The 22,839-nt window shown below is 44.8% G+C and overlaps 1 protein-coding gene across 1 annotated transcript in view; it reads right to left on the bottom strand.

Annotated features, from left to right (window-relative positions):
- The window catches only part of ADAM19 (ADAM metallopeptidase domain 19), a 143,729-nt gene that overhangs the window by 34,597 nt on the left and 86,293 nt on the right, over positions 1-22,839 (bottom strand). Inside the window, exons 7-10 of the mRNA XM_040345076.1 lie at positions 22,716-22,781; positions 16,795-16,866; positions 3,840-4,006; positions 1,285-1,369 (exon numbers count right to left, since the gene is read on the bottom strand). Coding sequence (XP_040201010.1) covers positions 1,285-1,369; positions 3,840-4,006; positions 16,795-16,866; positions 22,716-22,781 — 390 coding nt within the window. The remainder of the gene's footprint in view (positions 1-1,284; positions 1,370-3,839; positions 4,007-16,794; positions 16,867-22,715; positions 22,782-22,839) is intronic.

The following is a 22,839-nucleotide window of genomic DNA, read 5'->3' as shown; positions in this document are numbered from 1 at the left end:
TATAAAATGACAGTATAACAGTGGAATTTTATATATATATATATATATATATATATATATATATATATATATATATATATATATATATATATTTATAGAAGCATTCTGACACTGGCATCACTAGTGATACGAATAGTGATCAGTGCTAATAAAATGCACTGTCACTGTACTGACACTGGGTAGGAAAGGGGTTAACATCTGGGGCAATCAAAGGGTTAACTATGTGCCTAGGCCCTAGGGAGTGTAACGTAACTGCACTGTGTACTGTTTTGTGTACTGTTTTGCTAAGGGATGTACTGGTTTTTGTCTCCCTGTGACTTCCACGCTTTCAGTAGAGAGATCTGTGTTGTTTAGAACACAGATCTCTCCTGTCACTCGCTCTGACAATCGGTGGGTACCGGCCATGGATCATTGGCCGGGACCCGGTGATCGGCATGTAAGGGAGCCAGGGAGACCGAAGCCCCCTACCCAGAAATGCAGAAATGTCTGGTGCCAGCAGTGAATGGGCTGAAAAAATCCCAGGCACCATGACACAATTTATAGTCACCATGGCAACCTGGCACCTAGGATTTGTCGAGCCCTGTTCAGTGCTTATAAAGTAGTCTATTGCTTTACAAGTACATTACTGAAAGAGAAAATTGGCTAAACAAATTAAAGCGGAGGTCCACACAAAAATGGAACCTCCCCTGTCTGGATTCCTCCCCCCACTCCGGTGTCACATTTGGCACCTTTCAGGGGGGAGGAGGGGGGGAAACCTGTCTAAGACATGTATTTGCACCCACTTCTGGGCATAGATAGCCACATTATTTGCAGGTATCTACGCCACGTCCAGCGAACCCGTCCCCCTCCCCCGCACTGTCTTCTGGGAAAAACATAGGTCCCGGGAGACAGCAGAGACCGTTCAGATCACGCAGAGCGACTCATGCATGCACAGTAAGGAACCAGGAAGTGAAGCCGCAAGGCTTTACTTCCTGATTTCCTTACCGAAGGTGACGGCGGCAGCAACCCAAAAGCCGACATCGCGGGCGCGCTGGACAGGTAAGTGTCCTTATTTTAAAAGACAGCAGCTGCAGTATTTGTATTTGCTGACTTAAAAATAAATAAAAATAAATGGGGGAACTCCGCTTTAAGGCTGGGAAGGCAAGTACTCACAGTAGGGTAAGTGGTACTTTTATCTAATCTGGAAGTTTTCTTGAAGCAGCCTTTAGCAAACTGACTGTGCTCTGCAGCTGCTATTTTCATACTGATTTAAAAAAAAATGAAATCAGATTTGCTTTCCCTTACCATATTTACACCTCCAGACTGATAGGAAGAGCACATTGCCTGAAGTGGGGCCAGCCCAATGGTTGTACCGTGAAAAGATCGCCCGCTGCAGAAATAAAAGATAAATACAGTTAACGGTATTCCAACGTATGCAATAACATAATACCAAGAAGAACGTGAAAAATAAATAGGTTGCATACTAGCTGAGTCCATATAACAGGGTGTCCTTTATAGTAAGAGACGTTTTATTATATATCCTAACTCAGGTTCATTTAATGGTCCTTTGTTAAAAAGGTCAGTAGACTTAGCTAGGGATTTAAGCAGAATGAGAATAATCAGTTAAAGGAGCATTATTTAATGAGAAGTTATTATTAACTGTCAGTGTTCCAGCATATAGGAAAGGCTAGTGATACCTAATGTATCCAAGTAGATTTATTAGACTTAAGCCCTGTACACACGGCCGAGAATCCCGTCAGGAAAAAAAACGTTGGTTTTCCTGATGGGATTCCTGGCAAGCTTGGCTTGCCAAGCCATACATACAGACGGCCATTCAAAAGAACCGCCGTTCTTTTGAATGGCAAGAACGCAGTGACGTCATCGACTACGACGAGCGGGCGCTCGTCACATTCGATGCCGTCGCCACCATCTTGCTACACCCCACACAATCTTTGTATGCTACCGCGCATACGTCAAAGTCGTGTCGAGCATGCACGGGTTTACCATGGACAGGTAAGCATACAGACGACCGGTTTCCTCGGCGGGAAACACTCTGCCGGGAATCCCGGCGAGAAAATAGAGAGCCAGGTTCTCTATTTTCCCGTTGGGATTCCCGGCTGTTTTCCTCATGGGAAAACTGCTAGGGAGCATACACACGGCGTGTGTACAAGGCTTCACATTATTGTGTTTTGTATTATTCAATACTTCCCTAATTGTATTTTAATATCACAAGCATTGTGAGTACCTGAATTAGGCTTGGTATTAGCCTCTTGCAATCCACTGTACGCAGAGCTCAGACTGGGGGAAAGGAGAAGCAGCACAATGAGCCAATCAGTTGTATTGCAATGCCAAGAACATGCTAATAGTAGGAGACAGTAGAGAGTCAGGAGGTGAGCTCTTCAGTCTACTGCTTCTCATTTCACTGTCCAATCACAAGATTTGGATGGGTAGGGGATCTGTAAGCATTAGGCCCCTTTCACATTGAGGAGTTTTTCAGGCGGTACAGCGCTAAAAATAGCGCTGCTATCCCGCCTGAAAAACTCCTTCACTGCAGACTCAATGTGAAAGCCCGAGGGCTTTCACACTGAGGCGATGCGCTGGCGCGAGACAAAAAAATCTCCTGTCAGCAGCATATTTGGAGCGGTGAGAGGAGCGGCATGTATACCGCTCCTTCACCGCTCCTTCCCATTGAAAACAATGGGAAACCGTGGCAATACTATAGAGGCGCATTGCGGGCGGTATTAACCCTTTATCGGCCGCTAGCGGGGGTTAATACCGCACCGCTAGCGCCTGATTCCCGCTGCAATCCCGGCGGTATAGCGGTATGCTTTTTTCTATTACAAGGGATGTTTACATTCCTTATAATAGGAATAAAAGTGATCAAATTTTTTTTTTTCAGTGTAAAAAGTAATAAAATAAATAAAAATAAATAAGAAAACAAACAAAAAATTTTTTTAAAGCGACCCGTCCCGACGAGCTCGCGCGTAGAAGCGAGCGCTTACGCGAGTAGCGCCCGCATATGAAAACGGTGTTCAAATCACACAAGTAAGGTATCGCCACGATCGTTAGAGCGAGAGCAATAATTATAGCCCTAGGCCTACTCTGTAGCTCAAAAAATGCAACCTGTAGAATTTTTTAAACGTCGCCTATCGAGATTTTTAAGGGTGAAAGTTTGACGCCATGCCACGAGCGGGTGCAATTTTTAAGCATGACATGTTGGGTATCATTTTACTCGGCGTAACATTATCTTTCACAGTATATAAAACAATTGGGAAAAATGTATTGTTGTCTTATTTTTTAATTAAAAAAAGTGTTTTTTTTCCAAAAAAAGTGCGCTTGTAAGACCGCTGTGCAAATACGGTGTGCCAAAAAGTATTGCAATGACTGCCATTTTATTCTCTAGGGTGTTAGAAAAAAATATATATATAATGTTTGGGGGTTTTAAGTAATATTCTAGCAAAAAAAAATGTTTTAGTCTCGTAAACACTGAATCTGAAAAAAAGGCTCAGTAACGAAGTGGTTAAGCTAGTGCATTTTCCTTCGATTTCCCTTCAAAATGTTTTTTTTTCTTTGTCTGAATTTCTCACTTCCTGTTTCTCCTCAGTAAGCTTGCCCCCCATCATCGGAGCCGTTCTGGCTGGGGGTTAGTCAGCCAGAACAGCTTACTGAGGAGGAACAGGAAGTGAAAAATTCAGACAAAGAAAACATTTAGAAGGGAAATCGAAGGAAAAGGTAAGTGAACCAACAATACACTAGCTTAAAGGAACCTATTTAGAAAAAACAAATAAAAAAACTTTACAACCCTTTTAAATTTCTGAGGGTGCATTAGGACGAACACCACAGTGTCACAATGTTCTCACGTTATGAGCTGTGCATTGTCGTGTGGCGTCTGCTGTAGGATCTTTCTTCTGTAGGACAGGAAGGCACGTAAGGTCATATATGGGTTTTCTGTAACATTGCACTTATCTCCAGCAGTCCAGATCTCCAACCCAATCAATGCAATTCGAATCTTTAGTGCTCTGTAAAACTGAACAGACAATAAATAAAAAATAAACGTTATTTTATATAGTGCCTGTAACGGTAGCTTCTCAAACTGCTTTGCAAAGAAAAGAGAAAAACACAAGAAATACACAAGGTAAAACAGAGGAAAAAAGGGACAATTATGCGAAAGCTTGTCGAAAGAAAAACGTTTTTAGATTTGATTGAGTTTAGAGAAGATGACTCCCTGATGTTCTTTGGATAAGAATTAGAGTTCTGGGATACAGCAGGAGAAGGCTCCAGGGCCGATCCTAGGCAGGGTGCACAGGGTGCTTTGCACCCGGGCGCCTGCAGAGGTGGGGGCGCCGAAGTGGCAGAGTTCTCCCCTCCCTCCTTCTCTCCTTGTTTGTGTCCATCCAGAACTAGTGTTCTGAGCATAGGTGTGTGTCCGTCCAGAACTGATGTGTCTCTGACCATCTCCTGTACTATGTCTGCAGTCTCTGACCATCTCCTGTACAATGTCTGCAGTCTCTGACTGTCTCCTGTCTCGTATTTACGCTACACCGCCTTAAGTCAGAGAGGCAAGTACTGTATTCACAAAGCACTTGCCTCCTAACTTACGGCGGCGTGGCATAAATGGGGCCAGCGTAAGCGCGCCTAATTCAAATGAGGATGGGGGCGCGTGTTTTATGTTAATGTTTGGTGACCCGACGTGATTGACGTTTTTTACGAACGGCGCATGCGCCGTCCGTGTACATCTCCCAGTGTACATTGCTCCAAAGTACGGCGCAAGGACGTATTGGTTTCGATGTGAACGTAAATTACGTCCCGCCCCATTCACGGACGACTTACGCAAACAATGTCAAATTTTCAAATTTCGACGCGGGAACGACGGCCATACTTAACATTGGCTAGGCCAGCTATTTGTTGGAATAACCTTACGCCGGAAAAAGCCATATGTAAACAACGTAAAAAAAATGCGCACGTACGTTCATGAATTTAGTCGTGAATCTAGTCATTTACATATTCTACGCCGAACTCAACGGAAGCGCCACCTAGCGGCCAGCGGGAAAATTGCACCCTAAGATACGACGGCGTAGGAGACTTACGCCGCTCGTATCTTAGCCTAATTTAAGCATATCTGGTTTCCAGAATACGCTTAAATTAATGCCGGCGTAGATTCAGAGTTACGATGGCGTATCTACTGATACGCCGGCGTAAACGTACATGAATCTGGCTATATGTCTGCAGTCTCTGACCATCTCCTGTATCATGTCTGTAGTATGTCTGGGGGCTCTTTCTAACAGACTCTCAAACAGAAGCCCTCTCTGTGTCCATCAGAGAGGCCCCTCTCCAGGTCCCAATAAAGTATTCTGCTTCTCTTCCTGTATTTTGTTTATTGTTAAGAGATCATGTAAGGATCCCAGGTTAATGAAGACTTCGTGGGGGAGCATCTCTGTGGTTGAGTCATTGCCATAGAAACATTTGTAAAGGGGAGGAGTTAGTAAAATTGCGCCCGCCCATGTGGGGGAGCCAGAAATCTTTCTGAACCAAGGCGCCTGTGACCCTAGGATCGGCCCTGGAAGGTTCTGTCTCCCATAAAGTATAGATGAGAAGAGGGGACACACTGAAGACCATAATTTGAGGAGCGGGAGTTATGAGGGTCGGGGTAAGTTGATAAAAGTTCAGAAAGATAATGGGGGGGGCAAGCAATGGAGAGCCTGAGGCCTTGTACTCACGACCGGATCTGTGCGCTGGAAACTGTCTGCCCGACAGTTTCCGGCGTACAAGGCTGATTTGTGTTTTGTTCCGCTGGCGTGTACACACCAGCGGACCAAATTCCCGTCGTACCGGAACGCGTGCACGTAAACTACGTACGACGTCACTATAAAGGGGAAGACCAAAGTTAATGGCGCCGCCCTCTGTTCCTCTTTTGCTAGTTACGTGTTTGCTCGTGTTAGTGAAGGTTTGGTTAGAGCTGATTCGCGCTTCTCGGTCTCCAGGCTTTGACAGCGTGTATTCACGGGTTCAGTGCGTGTGCTTGCGGTAACGTAGTTGTCATTCGGCTATAGGCAAGCAGGTTGTTTCTGCTTTAGCAGTTGCATCCTGTGCGCTCGTATCTGTTTGTCACGCGTTTGTCGCAGGTAGTGCTGGATTTGCGAGTGCTTTCTGTTTCAGTGTGTTCTTGACTGACCAGCCGGCCGGTTTGAAGCCATGATGGAGCAGCAGCGTCAATTTTCGCGAGTTGGTGCTGTTTATGGGATGGCTGCTGGATATGTTCATTTGTCCAGTACTTTGGCCAGAAACAGGGGGCGGAGGCGTTTCTGGACCAAGAATTGGTTGCGCCAGCGTGACCAGTTCTCACATATGCCTCTGCTTAGGGAACTCCAGGAGAATAATCCTAATGACTTTAGGAATTTTCTCCGCATGACGGACCCCGTATTCAACCGTCTGCTGGATCTTCTGTCCCCCTATATCACGAGGCAGGACACTGTGATGCGCCAAGCCATCACGGCCGAGCAGAGGCTTATTGCCACGTTGCGGTACCTGGCGACTGGGAGGAGCCTGCAGGACCTCAAGTTCTCGACAGGCATCTCTCCGCAGGCGCTTGGGGTCATCATACCGGACACGTGTGCTGCCATCATCAAAGTTATGCATGAGGAGTATATTAAGGTAAGTTTCCTGGCTCTAATAATGTGGCCAACTAACTTTATTTTTATTTTCCCAGATATGCTGTGTGTTTAACTAACGTTACCTTTTCTCCCTATGCATGTTGATATCAGCTTTACATGTTTTATTCTTGGCCTACCTGCATATTTGTCCCTTACCCAATATTAACCTGTCCAGCATGCTATCCTAGGGACAAACCCACCTTGCCATTTTTTCAAACAGGACTTTTTGGTTTTTGTGTCCCCCCCTTCAAACTTTTATTGTCCCCATCAGAGGGCTGTGGAGTCTCTTAATGAAGTGGCCCTATATATTTCATTTCCCAAATTCTCCATGCACATTTTTCTAATGCAATTTTAATACTGTGAACTGTCACAAGGATGCTTGTAGGATGTATTTGTTACAAAGTACTAAATCTCTAATTTTGTTTGTCCCCACAGCTACCCTCCACACCACAGGAATGGCAGTCTGTGGCTTCCCAATTTGCCCAGCGGTGTGATTTTCCAAACTGCGGTGGAGCAATAGATGGGAAACACGTCCGCATTGTGCCCCCACCCCGCTCGGGGTCCTACTATTATAATTACAAGGGTTATCATAGTATTGTGTTGATGGCGGTGGTGTCGGCACAGTATGAGTTTCTATATGTGGACGTGGGGAAGAACGGCCGGATGTCTGATGGGGGAGTGTTCGCACGGACTGATTTCTATGATCGTCTCCAAGCTGGTGGTCTGGCATTGCCACCAGATGAAGATAATGTGGAAGGACTTCCGTTTGTGTTCCTAGCGGACGAGGCTTTCGGGCTTGGTCCTCACCTCATGCGGCCTTTTCCCCAGAGGACCCTCACCTCAGAGAGGAGTGTGTTTAATTTTCGGTTGGCCAGGGCTCGGAGGGTAGTCGAGAATGCCTTTGGGATACTCACCAACCGGTTCCGCCTGTTCAGGACATCGATACATCTGGCGGAATATAAATTGGACACCGTTGTATTTGCCTGCTGCATTTTGCACAACTTTTTACGCAGGCACTCCCAGACGTACCTACCCGACATCGGTTCTGAGGCAAGACTACCCTCAGATCCCCTTCCCGGGCTGGACACTGGTCGCGCTGGCTTGGCCCCCCAATCAGCTCGTGAGGTACGCGACAAATATGTTGAGTACTTCATGGGTCGGGGGGCCATTGCTATGCCAGATCATATTTCTTTCTAATTCGGCCCCCAAAGAAAGGAATATTCTAAAAAATAATAAATAATTAGACCATTGGACTTTATACAGTTGTTTGTCATTAATGCTTTTTCTCTTTTTCTGTCTTCCTGGTTCTCTAACTAACTTCTTCAATTGTAATGCATAATTGATTTCTCCACTTTTAGTAACTAACCACATTTTGCACAGTATTCACTCATCTACAAACAGGGTATTGAGTCTAGAAATAAGAAGCAACTCCATTTGTAAATGTTGAGGTCAAGTTTTTTTAATTTTTGCTTGTTCATGACCCCAAAAATAATTTTATATTTTTTTCATTACTCCCTGCTTTTGTACTTAGGAGTCTTCAAAAATTTTTTAAACTTTTTTTTTTTTTTCAGGTAATTCAACCAAAAATATTATGCAGATTATACATTTATTAACAAGTTCACTTTTTTTTTACTCAAATATAGTTAGATTTATTGTTTACATATATATATATATATAGATTATATTTGGTGGGGTGTTTACCGCCTTAAATTTTTTTTTGGCCATATTTTTTAGGCACAAAAAACAATAATTTTTTAACCATTTTTTTTGTTTTTGGTGTGTTTTTCTAAAAGAAAATTTTTAGGTGAGAATTTGGAGTCAAATCTCTACTTCACTAAATTCAGTGATTAGAGAGATTTATAATTCTATATATATATTTTTAAAAAATTTTGGCGTTGTTTATTCTTTATGGTCTAAACTTTATAGTATCCCAAAATGTTCAACATGGTCAAAAAGTAACAAAATCCAATTCCAAAAATATAAAAACTCACAACAGCAGTCAGTCATGGTGTGCTTTCACACTGGAACACGCCAAAATTGGAAGATACACACATTCAGTGCAAACTCGCCAAATGTCATTGGTTCAACAGACAAATGGCCACATGTGCTATCTGACATCATGGGTGATCAATGTCTGTGTTTTGTGGGAGCAAACCCTTCCTCTCAACTACTTGAGGATGGAGGAGGGGGTTGGACCCACAAAGCACAGACATTAGATATTCTGTGATGGCAGATAGCACATGTTGGCACACTGTGTGTGTATCTTCAAATTTTGGCGTATTCATTATTCAAACTGTAAAAATGTTTGTGGGGGCGGGGGATGGGCGGGGGGTGTTTCAGTCTTTGACACGGCCCATCATGTCAATAATGTTCTTAAAATTAGATTCGATGACCATCATTCTTTGCCGCATATTGTCCATTTCCGTGCTGCATTCCAAAAGGACATTTGTTACATTCTGTTCCATGAGAAACATCCTTTCACGCATATTGTGCATTTCAGTGCTGCACTCCATTACCTGCTGAATAATTATAGCAGCACTTGCACGTGAAAATATTGGCACACCATCCTCCTCCCCTAAAACAAAAAAAAAAAATGGCATTTACAATATTATTTTTCAATGAGGCCTATCTACATATGTTTTTTTGAATCAAGCTAGGGTGACACTGACCTGATGGGCTTCTCCTTTCCACCTCTTCGACATCTTCTATCACTCCTCCTTCTTCCACCACCTCCCCATCATCTTCAATCACTCCTCCTTCTTCCACCACTTCCCCATCATCTTGGACTCCTCCTTCATCCATCAATCCACCTTCTTTCAATTCGCCAAATTGTTCTTCCGCCACTTGCCCTTCATCTGCTATGACTTCTAAGTCCAAAATTACTTCTTCCTCCTCTCTTCCTTCCTCCTTTCTTCCTTCCTCCTCTCCTTCCACATCCTCCTCTCCTTCCACATCCTCCTCTCCTTCCACATCCTCTTCTCCTTCCACATTCTCCTCTCCTTCCACATCCTCCTCTCCTTCCACATCCTCCTCTCCTTCCACATCCTCCTCTCCTTCCACATCCTCTTCTCCTTCCACATTCTCCTCTCCTTCCACATCCTCCTCTCCTTCCACATCCTCCTCTCCTTCCACATCCTCCTCTCCTTCCACATCCTCTTCTCCTTCCACATCCTCCTCCTCCTCCACATGTTGAGATGGCAGATTTTGGCCTTGTCTGGCCCTCTCTGCCTCCTCCAAATGCTGGCGACTTCTTTCCCCTGAAATAAACCAAAAAAAATGTAGACTCATCAGCACACAGATATTGGAGAGCATAAATCGCACACATTGCTTAGAAGATGCTTTCATTTAGTTACTTTTATCTTTCACCAAACCTACATTTTGCAATTACTTCTATTTGGCAAGCTCTGATCCTGCCCCTTTTTAGCAAAGTGACACACATGGATGTCCCCCCTAAACTGTATTTCTGGGAGACCCTACCAAAACCCATTTTTGATTTGGGGAGACACAGGTGCTCTGCATTGCAGATGTGAAAACATCTGCTTTATTACCATATTATTTCTAGAACTAGCTTTTACACAATGTTTACAAACAAAGTTTTTGGCCAGTGAGCCATGTCCAGGTGTGTTGTTCCTGGAATAACCGAGCCTTTCTGATAAACTATGTGATGTTACGTTGTTTACTAAGAACACTGTTTGTAAATATGTAGTTATTTATGTTCTAAAAAATAAATAACAACATGTCTTTAAAATTACAAGCAGGCCAAGGAGGCAGATGGTGAAATATACATGGCAACACATTATTGCAGACAATCACCACCCCCCCCCCCCCCAACCCCAATATATATTTACTTACTTTTACGCAGAATTTTAAGTATTTTCTTCATCTGATGTGGCTCCCTCAATTTTAAGTCTGACCAGCGTTTCCTCAGCTGTTCCTTGGACCTGGTGATCCCAAACATCCTCTGCATTCTCCTCGCCACCTTGTCCATAATATGTGCCTTTCGGCGGTTAGGGGTCTTGTATGGCCCTAATTCACCATCATAGTCCTTTTTTCGCATGATGTAAACTAACTCCACCATTTCCTGGAACCGCATATTAGTGGCTTTATATCTTCTTTTCCTTGATCGGGACGTCCCTGCCTCTGTCCCTTCACTTGTGGCATGAGAGCATCGTGCCCGCTCGTGTGACATCGCCATCTTTCCTTTCCCACAGAGATTATGGGCGTGGAAAAGATGAATTCTTACGCCATGGGCGGAGAAGAGGGCGGCGTTTAATACATACGCGGAGTGTAGAGAATGCAAACAACGTGTTTACGTCCGTTACGCGGAGAATCTTCGAGCGCATCCAGAACATACACAGTTAACGCCATATTTCCTAAACTCATTGATTAGGGGCCTCGCAAAGGTGACGAGGGCGGGGTTTCATAAATACGCGGAGTGTTTAAAAGGTTTACGCCGTGATTACGCATCTTACGCGGTAATTAGGCGAGCGTGAGAAACGAGGAGCGAGAGACAGGAAGGTAAGGAAATTAAAAATGTGATCAGCAGAGGCCTTGAAAATGTAGACACATGGGATGGGGGTTTGGGCTGTTGGTTGCACCCTTTTTAAGCTATTCTGTCTATGGGGTACCACAATGTTATTTTGGTATCCAAATGCTTTTGGACACCTCACAAAATAGAGATGTGAACAATGCTGTACCTCATTGACAAGTTTTTGAATGGTGTATTCAGATCAGGCAAAGTATTGTTCAAGTGTTGGTTGTACAGAGGTCATTAGGAAGTGTCTTTTATGTCATCCATTGTCAGGGGTATGAGATTTACACATGAAAGAGTGCCTAGATGAAAACTGTCATTTGTAAGCATTGTTTAATTTAATATATTTAAAATATTTACTGCAATGTGAACAATGGCTCTGCATCTAGCAAATCAATGTTTGGTACAAGCAATGCGGCCGAGCTGCCAATCATTGTTTAAACAAGAGAGACTGTGTTTGGAATTAGATATAGGTAATAAATTTGAAGACACATATTAGATCAAGGTCAACGCTGATCCTTTGGAATATTTATTTTTCTGTGGTTTATGTTTTTGTAATCTAGACTCAAAAAGAAATATAATTTTGCAAAAATTGCAATGGACCTCCTACAAAGCAAGGAATCTATAGAGGCCTTACTTCAAAAATACCAGGACACGCCCATCCTGTGGAATTCAAAACACTCGTTATATTGCAATAAAGAGGTACGAGCGGCAGCACTAGAAGAGCTAGCAAATTATATGCAAACTTGGGTGCCAGGATGCACTGCCAACATGGTGAAGGATAAACTTGCCAACCTCAGAAGCACATACAGGAGAGCATACAAAGCTAATAAAATCAAAAAATCGGGAGCAGCAGCAAGACAAGCAAAGGAACCCAAACTGTGGTATTATAAACAGATGGCTTTTTTGCGGGACGAAATGGAAGGCAGGAAAACGATGTCCAGTCTTTCTTCCAACCTTTCCTCCATGCTACCTTCCAGCGGACATTCCCCAGATGACCACAGCCCTGCAGAGTCGGAGGAAGAGGGCCTGGCTGACAGAGATGCAGATCTGCCACCCTTCGATGAGGAGGTATAGTAGTTTCCTCTATATTTATGGCGTAAATAATTCTTGGTGGATTAATGATTAGATATTGTAAAAAAAAAACCAAGCTGGAAAAAAGCAAACAAAAAGGTGTACAGACAAATAGGTGTCAGGGATGACAACTGCAGGGGTCAGAAGTAGAGTGTATTCAAGTAATAATGAACAGAAAATACTGAACGAAAAACATGAAAATGAGTGTGGTTTTATTTAGCGAAATTGTAAAAAAATTCTTTTTTTTTCCACACAGGAAGAAGAGATCAGCCAGGAGGTGGCAGATCCTCAGGTGTCTGTCAGCCAGGAGGAGGCCGGGGTCAGTGGCAGCCAGGAGGAGGCCGGGGTCAGTGGCAGCCAGGAGGAGGCCGGGGTCAGTGGCAGCCAGGAGGAGGCCGGGGTCAGTGGCAGCCAGGAGGAGGCTGGGCCCAGTGGCCTGCAGCAGGTCCACCCGGCCAGGAGAACCACCACCAGCCAGTCTTCTCCCCCCCAGGTGAGGCCATCAGGCCGAAGGAGGCAGTTGAGGCCTGTGGAGGAGGCAAGCCTCCGCATGATCCAGGAGGCAAGCGCCATCATGAGGGCCCCCCTCAACCCCACAGAGGCCTTCAGTGCCTCATTGGCCCATGATTTAAATGAAGGGGAGGAGGACCAGAGAAGACTGGCAAAGGCCCTGATGAACCAGGTCCTTTGGTGGATGCAGAGGGGCCTGCTGACCCCAGACACTGGGCTATGTGACCCGGCCCGGCTTGCGGAACACCATCCTCCTGCTGCCACATCAACCCCACCTGCAAGACCCCGTGTTCGATCCGCTGGAAGGCTGCCTGGAGGGAAGGCTGGAAAGAGGAGGAAACGTTGATTTTCTGCCTTCCATTTCCTTCCACATAAAGGACATCTTGTTTGTACTACCACAGTTTGGGTTCCTTTGTTTGTGTGCTGCTGCTTCATATTTTTGTGTTTGGCTCCTGAGGCTTGGAAGTTTATCCTTCACCATGTTGGAAATGCAAGTTTGCATATAGTTTGCTATCTATTCTAGTGCTGCTGTTCTTTTTATTTTTTGTGATGACATTTGCCTGAATAAAAGGCCTTTTGCTTTCATTTGAAAACATGTCTATTGTTTGATATACTGTGGGGATTATTAGGCAGCAAACCTTTAATAAATATACAATGGGTAATTTACAAAGGACACACTCCTTGGGGGGGGGGGGGGGACATTTGGTGTGCCAACATGGTTTAATATTCTCTAATGAAACACCAACAAAAAAAAAAAAAATTTAAAAAAACATGTAAAAAAAAAAAAGTTTAAATGGTGACATAACTAGAAACAAAAAAAGAAATTAAAAAAATGCACATTCCTTTACAAAAATGACTACTCTAAATTATGGAGGACCACCAACCAAAACACACGTCTGGCATAGAAAACATTATTAAAGGATTACATCACAAGCAAGAAATGTGACATTTCAGTATGGGACAACTCTATTGAAATTGCATCAGCAAGAGAACGGGGTTATTCTAGCAAGAGAAGAATTAATAAAACGAGGCTTTAAAATGTGGTTTAGTGCGCCTTTTTAAGACATTGTTCTCTTGCTAGAATAAAAGGTTTCTAATGACGAATGTGCCATATCCCAAAGAAACGCGAGTTTTACCTGAACGAGCGCTCCCGTCTCCTCATTTGGACTGAGCATGCGCGGGGTTTTTGTACGCTGCTTTTGTGTACAGACGACCGAACATGTCTGACGGACACGATTCCAGCAGACTGTTTTAAAGCAAGACCAGGAAACAGTTGTTCGTTGGAAAACGGTCTGGCCGACGATTGTTTGCTGGAATTCTGTACGTTACTGCCTACACACGAACGAACATGTCCGCTGAAACTGGTCCGCGGACCAGTTTCAGCAGACATGTTTGGTCGTGAGTACGAGGCCTTATAGGTGAGCAAGAGGATCTAAAATTTTAGGCGAAAACCTGAAGGGTAGCCAGTGCAAGGACTCCAGGATAGGGGTGATAAGATCACTTGTACCAGACCTCGTCAGGATTCTGGCTGCAGGATTTTGTACATATTGTAGTGGATTAATAGTGGATTTAGGTACAGCAGAGAGTATAGCATTGCAGTAGTTGAGTCGGGAGAACACAAATGTATGGATCAGCATTTCAGCTACAGTGTATAATAACAGGACAGTGATGGCGAACCTTGGCACCCCAGATGTTTTGGAACCACATTTCGCATTATGATGCTCAACTACACTGCAGAGTGCATGAGCATCATGTGAAATGTAGTTCCAAAACATCTTGGGTGCCAAGGTTCGCCATGACTGGCATAGGACATAGCCAAGCAATTTTTCTCAAGTGGAAAAAAGATGTTCTGACAACATTTTGTACATGTGGATCAAAGGTTAAACTAGCATCAAGATCACCCCTAGATTTTTCCGTTTAGACTGAAGCTCAAGTACAGTGCTATTTATAGATAGGCCACCCATACTGGCCTATCTATAGTGGTGCCAACAAGCATGACCCCGGTCTTGTCAAAGTGTAAATGAAGAAAATTGTGGGCCATTCTACAATATTTATCACAAAATACCAAATATATCACAAACACAGTTAGAAGCAGCCAAAGTAGAATCCGGGTTAAGTGTGGATGTATATCTGAGTGTTATCAGCATAGAAGTGATAATTGAGTCCATGTGATCTAAGCAGTTGGCCAAGTGGAAACATGTAAATGCTAAAAAGTAAGGGACCCAGGATTGAGCCCTGAGGAACACTGAACTTGACTGGAGGAGCTTTGTAAAGCAAAATAATATAAAATTGTGTATTATATGCTCTTTACATACACATGGACTTATTCAATAAGGCTACATGAAATGGGCAAAGTGCACTATCCCATATAAACCTATAAGTATTCATCTTTCCCTGATCTGATGCTTTTAAAGGGATTGTAAAGGTTAATTTTTTTATTTTCTAAATAGGTTCCTTTAAGCTGGTTCACTTACCCTTTCCTTCGATTTCCCTTCTAATTTTTTTTTTCTTTGTCTGAATTTCTCACTTCCTGTTTCTCCTCAGTAAGCTTGCCCCCACCATCTGAGCTGTTATGGCTGGGGGTTAGTCAGCCAGAATGGCTTACTGAGGAGGAACAGGAAGTGAGAAATTCAGACAAAGAAAACAAAGAAAAAAACATTTAGAAGGGAAATCGAAGGAAAAGGTAAGTGAGCCAACAGTGCACTAGCTTAACCACTTCCCGACCGCCGCATGTATATGTACGCCCACAGAATGGCACGTACAGGCAAATGGGCGTACAGGTACGTCCTTGCCTTCTAGCGGGTGGGGGGTCCGATCGCGACCCACCCCCCGCTACATGCGGCGGTCGGATTCCCGCGGGGAGCGATCCGGGACGACGGCGCGGCTATTCGTTTATAGTCGCGATCGCTCCCCGGAGCTGAAGAACGGGGAGAGCCTTATGTAAACACGGCTTCCCCGTGCTTCACTGTGGCGGCTGCATCGATCGAGTGATCCCTTTTATAGGGAGACTCGATCGATGACGTCAGTCCTACAGCCACACCCCCCTACAGTTGTAAACACACACTAGGTGAACCCTTTTTTGCTGTGAAGATGACAATGGTCCCAAAAATGTGTCAAAATTGTCCGAAGTGTCCGCCATAATGTCGCAGTCACGAAAAAAATCGATAATCGCCGCCAATAGTAGTAAAAAATAAATAATTAATAAAAATGCAATAAAACTATCCCCTATTTTGTAAACGCTATAAATTTTGCGCAAACCAATCGATAAACGCTTATTGCGATTTTTTTTACCAAAAATAGGTAGAAGAATACGTATCGGCCTAAACTGAGGGAAAAAAATGTTTATATATGTTTTTGGGGGATATTTATTATAGCAAAAAGTAAAAAATATTGCATTTTTTTCAAAATTGTCGCTCTATTTTTGTTTATAGCACAAAAAATAAAAACCGCAGAGGTGATCAAATACCACCAAAAGAAAGCTCTATTTGTGGGGAAAAAAGGACGCCAATTTTGTTTGGGAGCCACGTCGCACGACCGCGCAATTGTCTGTTAAAGCAACGCAGTGCCGAATCGCAAAACCTGGCCTGGGCATTTAGCTGCCTAAAGGTCCGGGTCTTAAGTGGTTAAAGGAACCTATTTCGAAAATAAAAAACAAACCTTTACAACCCTTTTAAATTTCTGAGGGTGCATTAGGACAAAGACCATAGTGTCACAGTAGTGTCACAATGTTCTCACGTTATAAGCTGTGCATTGTCGTGTGGCGTCTGCTGTAGGATCTTTCTTCTGTAGGACAGCCCATTGGCACTGAAAGCTTCTGATCCATTCCACAGCCACCAGGTGTCAGAGGTACCCACACCTGCTTCAGCACCATCAAAACTGGCTGATGGTTCCAAACATTCTTTGGCCCAACAGTTTTTTTTGTCATGCCCGCCAGAGAACATATGCCAAGCAACCCATTCTGACACCCATGTATGAGGCCTTACTTAGCAAGTACTAGTACTGTGTTTTAACAACCAGGTTAGACAGCATGGTATTTCTTAGAACTCATACCTTATCTATATAATTGGTAACTTCCAGCATCTTCCTCTGGGTCTGCTCCAAGTCTGAGTCATGTTTCTGAAACTAAGAAAATGAGACTAAATCAATAAATGAGCTCCACTTCAAATATATAGCTGTCAGCTCCGGGAAACATGCAACATGCTATTGATTCCACTAAATGGCCTAGAAACCAATAAAGCCCTGGCTTCCTTCCCAGGATCACTGACACCCAAGTGGACATATTTACACACCGTCTGCTTCATTTTTTGCATTATGTTCATTTACTCAGCATGTTTGTAAGCTTCTTGTTGGTCAGAGGCCAGAATGGAGAACTGACACTTTGGAGTACTTTTAACAAAGAGCAGATTAGTTTAGCCATCACATTCACTAATCATTCTTAAAGCTCAGCTTACTACTACATTAACGCCCAATATCTCTAGGGATTTCAGTCAAGACTTGTTCTGTCTTAAACGGACCACACATGTTACATGTTTGTTTGTAAAAGCTCCTTTTCGATTTACAGATTACGCAATGCAGTGTGAGATGCTTCTAAGGCTGTGGTCAGCAAAGAGACGAAATCCATATTTGGTGGTCCTGTCCCTGCCACGTGGGATTTTGGTCAATGGTCTTCGGACTCCTGTTTTGCCCTCTTCCACGTGTCTATCCGCATGGGCGCCAAACTAGCATTGCACCATTTTGAAATCGTGGGCCTCTTCTCCTACTAGCAGAAGTTGGCCACTTACCTATTTATTGCAGCCAAGAGCGCAATAGCTAGGGCCTGAAAAAGGCCGGCTTTTTTTTAATTTTTTCAAATATAAATTGTTAGTTTTTTTTCAAAAGAATAAGAAACAGAAGGAAAAAACAAAACATACAGAGAAATTATCTTGCATCATAAAGTACAGCAACTGACACTCACAAGTATATAAATGGCAACAGTAGTATCAGCATTTGAGATCTGCAGATAACAGTCCGAACCTGTAGAAGGCGCCTGTTATCAGGGCCACAACTGATGAGCATGAAATGTCACTGCGTTTGCGCGGTTTCCAACCTGGTCGCACTGTCCAGGTTCCGAGCACCAATATATCCAATAATAATCTCTAACGCTAGAGAACAGAAACATATATATACAGAGGAAGAGGAGCGAAAGGTGTAATGAAGGAAAGAAAGAAGAAGTTAGAATTAGAGGGGGAAGGAGGGGGGGGGGAAGGGGGGGGTGGACCTAGAGGACTCTGGACCACACGTGGATGCTGTAATGACCGTACAAATTATTATAGTTCATGACTCAAGTGGCTAGCAAAGCCACTCCTTCATCAGAGTATATGAACATCATCCAGAGCATCCACGCCTGGGAGTGTTGCTCTTGTTTATTTTGGGCTGTACGGACTAAGTCCTCCAGTCTCCTGATCGCCTCCACTCTATGCAGCCACTTCCCTGTAGTCGGGGGTAACTTTTCTTCCATAGGAGTGGAATACACGCCTTGGCTGCATTCAAGAGATGCCTCACAATTGACTTTTTGTAACTCCGAGCTGGAATTGGGTTGGCATGGAGCAGGTTGAAGGCCGGGTCATCACTAATCGTGTGGTCTGTGAATTTTTGAGTGACCACTCGGACTGTCGTCCAGTATTGCTGCAGCAGAGGGCAGGACCAGAAGAGATGGAGGAGTGTCCCCTTCTCTGTCTGACATCTCCATCAATTGTCTGTAGTGGCCGAGAAGAACCTATGTAGTCGACTGGGTGTGTAGTACCATCTGGTCAGGATCTTATATTTAAGTTCCTGAATCTTCGTGCAGATAGATGTTTTAAGGGAGAATCCGATGATCGAATGCTTTTGGGCTTCCGTGAACGGGCGCTGTAAATCAACTTCCCATTTACGTACAAATTGCAGGTCTAGTTGTTCCGCAGGGGAGTTAAGCAGATCATAGGTTTTGGACAGCACATTGGGCAGGATTCCTTCCTCCCCGCAGTAATTCTCGAAAGTCGTCGGATTACGGCCATATCGTGCCGGTTCGGGTATCAAGTGGAGAAAATTATGTAATCTTATTGCTTTCCAAAAGGGAAGCCCAAACTGACCACATTCCTCAGTCAAGGTAGGCACTGATGGCCAGTGGTTATCTGCCACAAAGTGCTGGGCCCGATTTCTGCCAGATGCAAGGAGCGTCCCATACTCTGCCCGGTCTAGTCTGGGAGGGAAGGCAGGATTGCCCAGTATCGGATACAGCGGGGAGTGCTTCGAGGACAGCGAGGTCGTAAACAGCGTAGAGGCGCCTATCTGAAGGGTGGTCCCTATTACTGGGTGCGACTTCAGCCCCGGGACAAGCCGGTCATAACACCAGACGGCTCCCCCTAGCGTGGCAGTGGATTGCGCCTGCTCCAGCTGTATCCACAATTTGTTGTCACCATGTCTGTTCCAATCCACTATTCTTCCCAAGTGGACTGCAGAATAGTAGTTCCGCACATCAGGGAGAGCCAGTCCCCCATAATGCTTGGATAGCGTTAGGTAACATCTATGTAGTTTAGGTCTTGACTTTGCCCAAATAAATTTGGTAAAAAGGGAATGCACTTGTTTAAAATAATGGGACGGAATTCGAATCAGGAGGGCTTGAAATAGATATAGGAATTTCGGGAGGATAGACATCTTAAGTAGATTACACCTCCCGAACCAGGAATGCAGGCCCTTGGCCCACTCCTGCAGGAGCAATTTGGTTTTAGTCAGGAGGGGCGGGAAGTTAAGGTCGAAGGCGCGCTTCAGGTCTTTAGGGATTAAAGTTCCCAAGTAGGTGAGGGAGGTGTCTGACCACTTGAACTTGAATTGTGATTGTAGAGATTGCAGTCTACCGGGAGGTATATGGATCCCCATAGCAGCCGATTTATCAAAATGAATCTTCAAGTTGGAAAGACGTCCATACCTGTTGAATTCCTTGAGGAGGTTCGGTAGGGACACTATCGGATTAGTTAGAGAAAACATAAGGTCATCTGCGTATGCAGAGATTTTGTATTGGGCCTCTCCCACCATCACCCCCGATATATCTGGGTTGGATCTTACCGTGCACAAGAAGGGCTCTAGGGCCAGGGCGAAGAGGAGGGGTGACAGCGGACATCCCTGTCTTGAAGGCCGGCTTTTTAATTTGCAGAGGTGAAGAACATCCTTACAACCCTTTTGATCAATGAAAAGATGGCCAGTATCTGCCACGACACTCATGCCAAGTTTATTAAGGTGTGGGCCCTGTGGTAGTCTGGAAAGCCCTGTAGACACGCGCCAGAATCTCGTCAGGAAAAAAACTGTTGTTTTTCCTGACGAGATTCTTGGCAAGAATCTCTTGCCGCCCGAATTTACAGACACTTCTTTCAAAAGAACCACAGTTCTTTTGGAAGGCAAGAATGCGGTGACATCATCGCGTATGACGAGCATGCGCTCGTCACATTCGATGCCGTCGACGCCATCTTGCTGCACCCTACCTATGCCTAGGAAGCTACCGCGCATGCGTCAAAGTTATTTCGAGCATGCACGGTTTTCCGCGGCGACATGTAAGTATACACACTCTCGGGTTTCTCGGCAGAAAAACAGTTCTCTCTTTTTCTCGTCGAGATTTTAGGCAGTTTTCTTGACGAGAAACCAGAAAGCCTCTCTCTATAGAGAATAGACTTTTAACTAACAATGAGAAAAAAGGAAGGGGGGGGACAGGTTGACGAGAGGAAGGATAGAAAGGGGGAGAAAAGCGAGGAAAGGAAGGAAAGTTCCCCAAGGCTGGAAGGTAAAGAGGGTAATTAGAGAGACCAAGGCTGGTCGGGTGCAAGGTTGGAAGAGCGTAAAGCCTTGTACACACGCTCGGTTTTCTCGGCAAGAACCAGCAAGAAAACTGCTGGCAGAGCTTTCTTGCCGAGAAAACCGAGCATGTGTACAAGGCTTTACGCTCTTCCAACCTTGCACCTAACCAGCCTTGGTCTATCTAATTACCCTCTTTACCTCCCAGCCTGGGTGAACTTTCCTTCCTTTCCTCGCTTTTCTCCCCCTTTTTTCCCTCTCTATCCTTCCTCTCGTCACCCTGCCCCCCCCCCTTCCTTTTTTCTTGTTGTTGGTTAAAAGTCTATTCTCTATGGCACATATTTTCTGTGTTTTTTTTTTTGCAAAATTCTACATTGTGTCTATTGTTCATATTCCCTGAGTAGGAATTTTTACAACTGTTCTCTCTTTTATAGTTCATTAAAAAATCATTGTACCAGAAAGATCATGCAGCAAGGAGGAGCATGTCCCTCACTCCCCTTTCTCCCATGTGACAATACTGGTGATTAGCTAAGCCCAGGTGGGAATACAGTCCTCAGCCTTGTGTAAGCTCCAACTACAATGACTTTGGAGCTTACATTGGGTTTTAAAGAATGACTAAACAGAATAGTGGGGAAGTCAAGACAAGGCAAATATGTGCTGCCCTGCGGTGACACATTACAGCAAAACCTGTTGCTTTATCCCTCACGACTGCAATACAACTTTCTAAGTCCAAATGTAAAATGCCCTTTGCATTGAGAACATCAACCTTGCAGCCGAGAACAGTAGAAATGTGTGACTGTGTTTTCCTGGTTCTCAGACCTGCTGCTAATTGGGAAAAAATAGTGATAAACAGTGGCCTCGCTAGCACTGGGCACCCAGAGCATGTTCTCCATTTCCCCTGTTGGGTGCCCATGGTCCCCCCCGCCATCGGCAGCGCTGTGTCTGAGGTCTGTATGTTCGGGGGGGGGGGGGGGATAATTGTACTGCTGGACATAATGACCTGTGGAGCAGGGTAAAAAAGAGTAGTGCTGCAAGGAAAACGATTTGTGGAAGGGGGGTATTTGGGGGGAGATAATTTGTATTTATGTTTGGGGAAAAACAAAGATTTGTGCTGGTGGGGGGGGGGTGAATTTCAGGATAGGGGAGTTTGCAACGGAAGGCGAGGGGAGCTTGTTCCATATTTGTTTGGAAGGATTTAGGCTTGCAGGATTAATGGTGGATACTTTTTTTTTTTTGGGGGGGGGGTTTTGCTGAGGGGAAAGTGTGGGGGAGAGTACTGCTTGCAGGAGAGGAATTCTCCCCCTGACACCTGCACTGTGTGTGACACCCCTGGCATAGACCACAGCACAACACCTTGCTTAACTCTTCTGTGGGCAGACCAAGTTTAACAAACAGTGGCCCAGATTCAGGTAGCAATTGTGTCTGCGTAACCATAGTTATGCAGCGCAATTGCTTACTTGCGCCGGCGTTTCGAATGCTCCTGATTCAGGAACCTCGATACGCCGACTGCAGCCTAAGATATGACTGGCATAAGGCTCTTAGGCCAGTCATATCGTAGGCTGCATTCTTACGATGGCCGCTAGGGGGGCGTTCCCGTAGTGGTCAGCGTATAGTATGCAAATTGCATACTAACGCCGATTCACTACCCTACGCGAGCCCTGCGTACGCAGTTTACGTTGTTTCCGTTCGTCGGGTTTCGCGTAAGGCTGCTCCTGCTAATAGCAGGGGCAGCCAATGCTACGTATACCCGTCGTTCCCGCGTCGCGAAGTTTAAATTTTACGTCGTTTGCGTAAGTGAATCGTGAATGGCGCTGGACGCCATTTACGTTCACTTTGAAGCAAATGACGTCCTTGCGACGTCATTTGCCGCAATGCACGTCGGGAAAGTTTCCCGACGGAGCATGCGCACTACGTTCGGTGCGGGAACGCGCCTAATTTAAATGATACATGCCCCCTACGGGATCATTTAAATTACGCGCCCTTACGCCGGGCATTTTTGAGGAGCGCCCACGCAAATTACGTGGCTACTGCTTCTTGAATGAAGCGTAGCGAAGATAATTTGCGGGGGCGCAGGGCAAAAACGGGACGCTGCGCCTCCGTAAGAAGTGCGCAGCGGTACCTGAATCTGGCCCAGTGAGATCAGCAAAGCATGAGCAACATAAAGGCCTTACCTCAGCATAGTCAGCCACTAGGTAGAGCTCAACACATCTTTCCCCCTCTGTTTCTTCTCTCTTCACCTGGAAGGAACACAAACGGTCAACTGTAGCAATGGCAAGAGTGTAGAACAGGCACAAA

The sequence above is a fragment of the Rana temporaria genome, chromosome 3 (assembly GCF_905171775.1).
Source record: "Rana temporaria chromosome 3, aRanTem1.1, whole genome shotgun sequence".
NCBI classification, from domain to species: Eukaryota; Metazoa; Chordata; class Amphibia; order Anura; family Ranidae; genus Rana; species Rana temporaria.
This window is presented reverse-complemented; position numbering and strand designations above follow the sequence as displayed.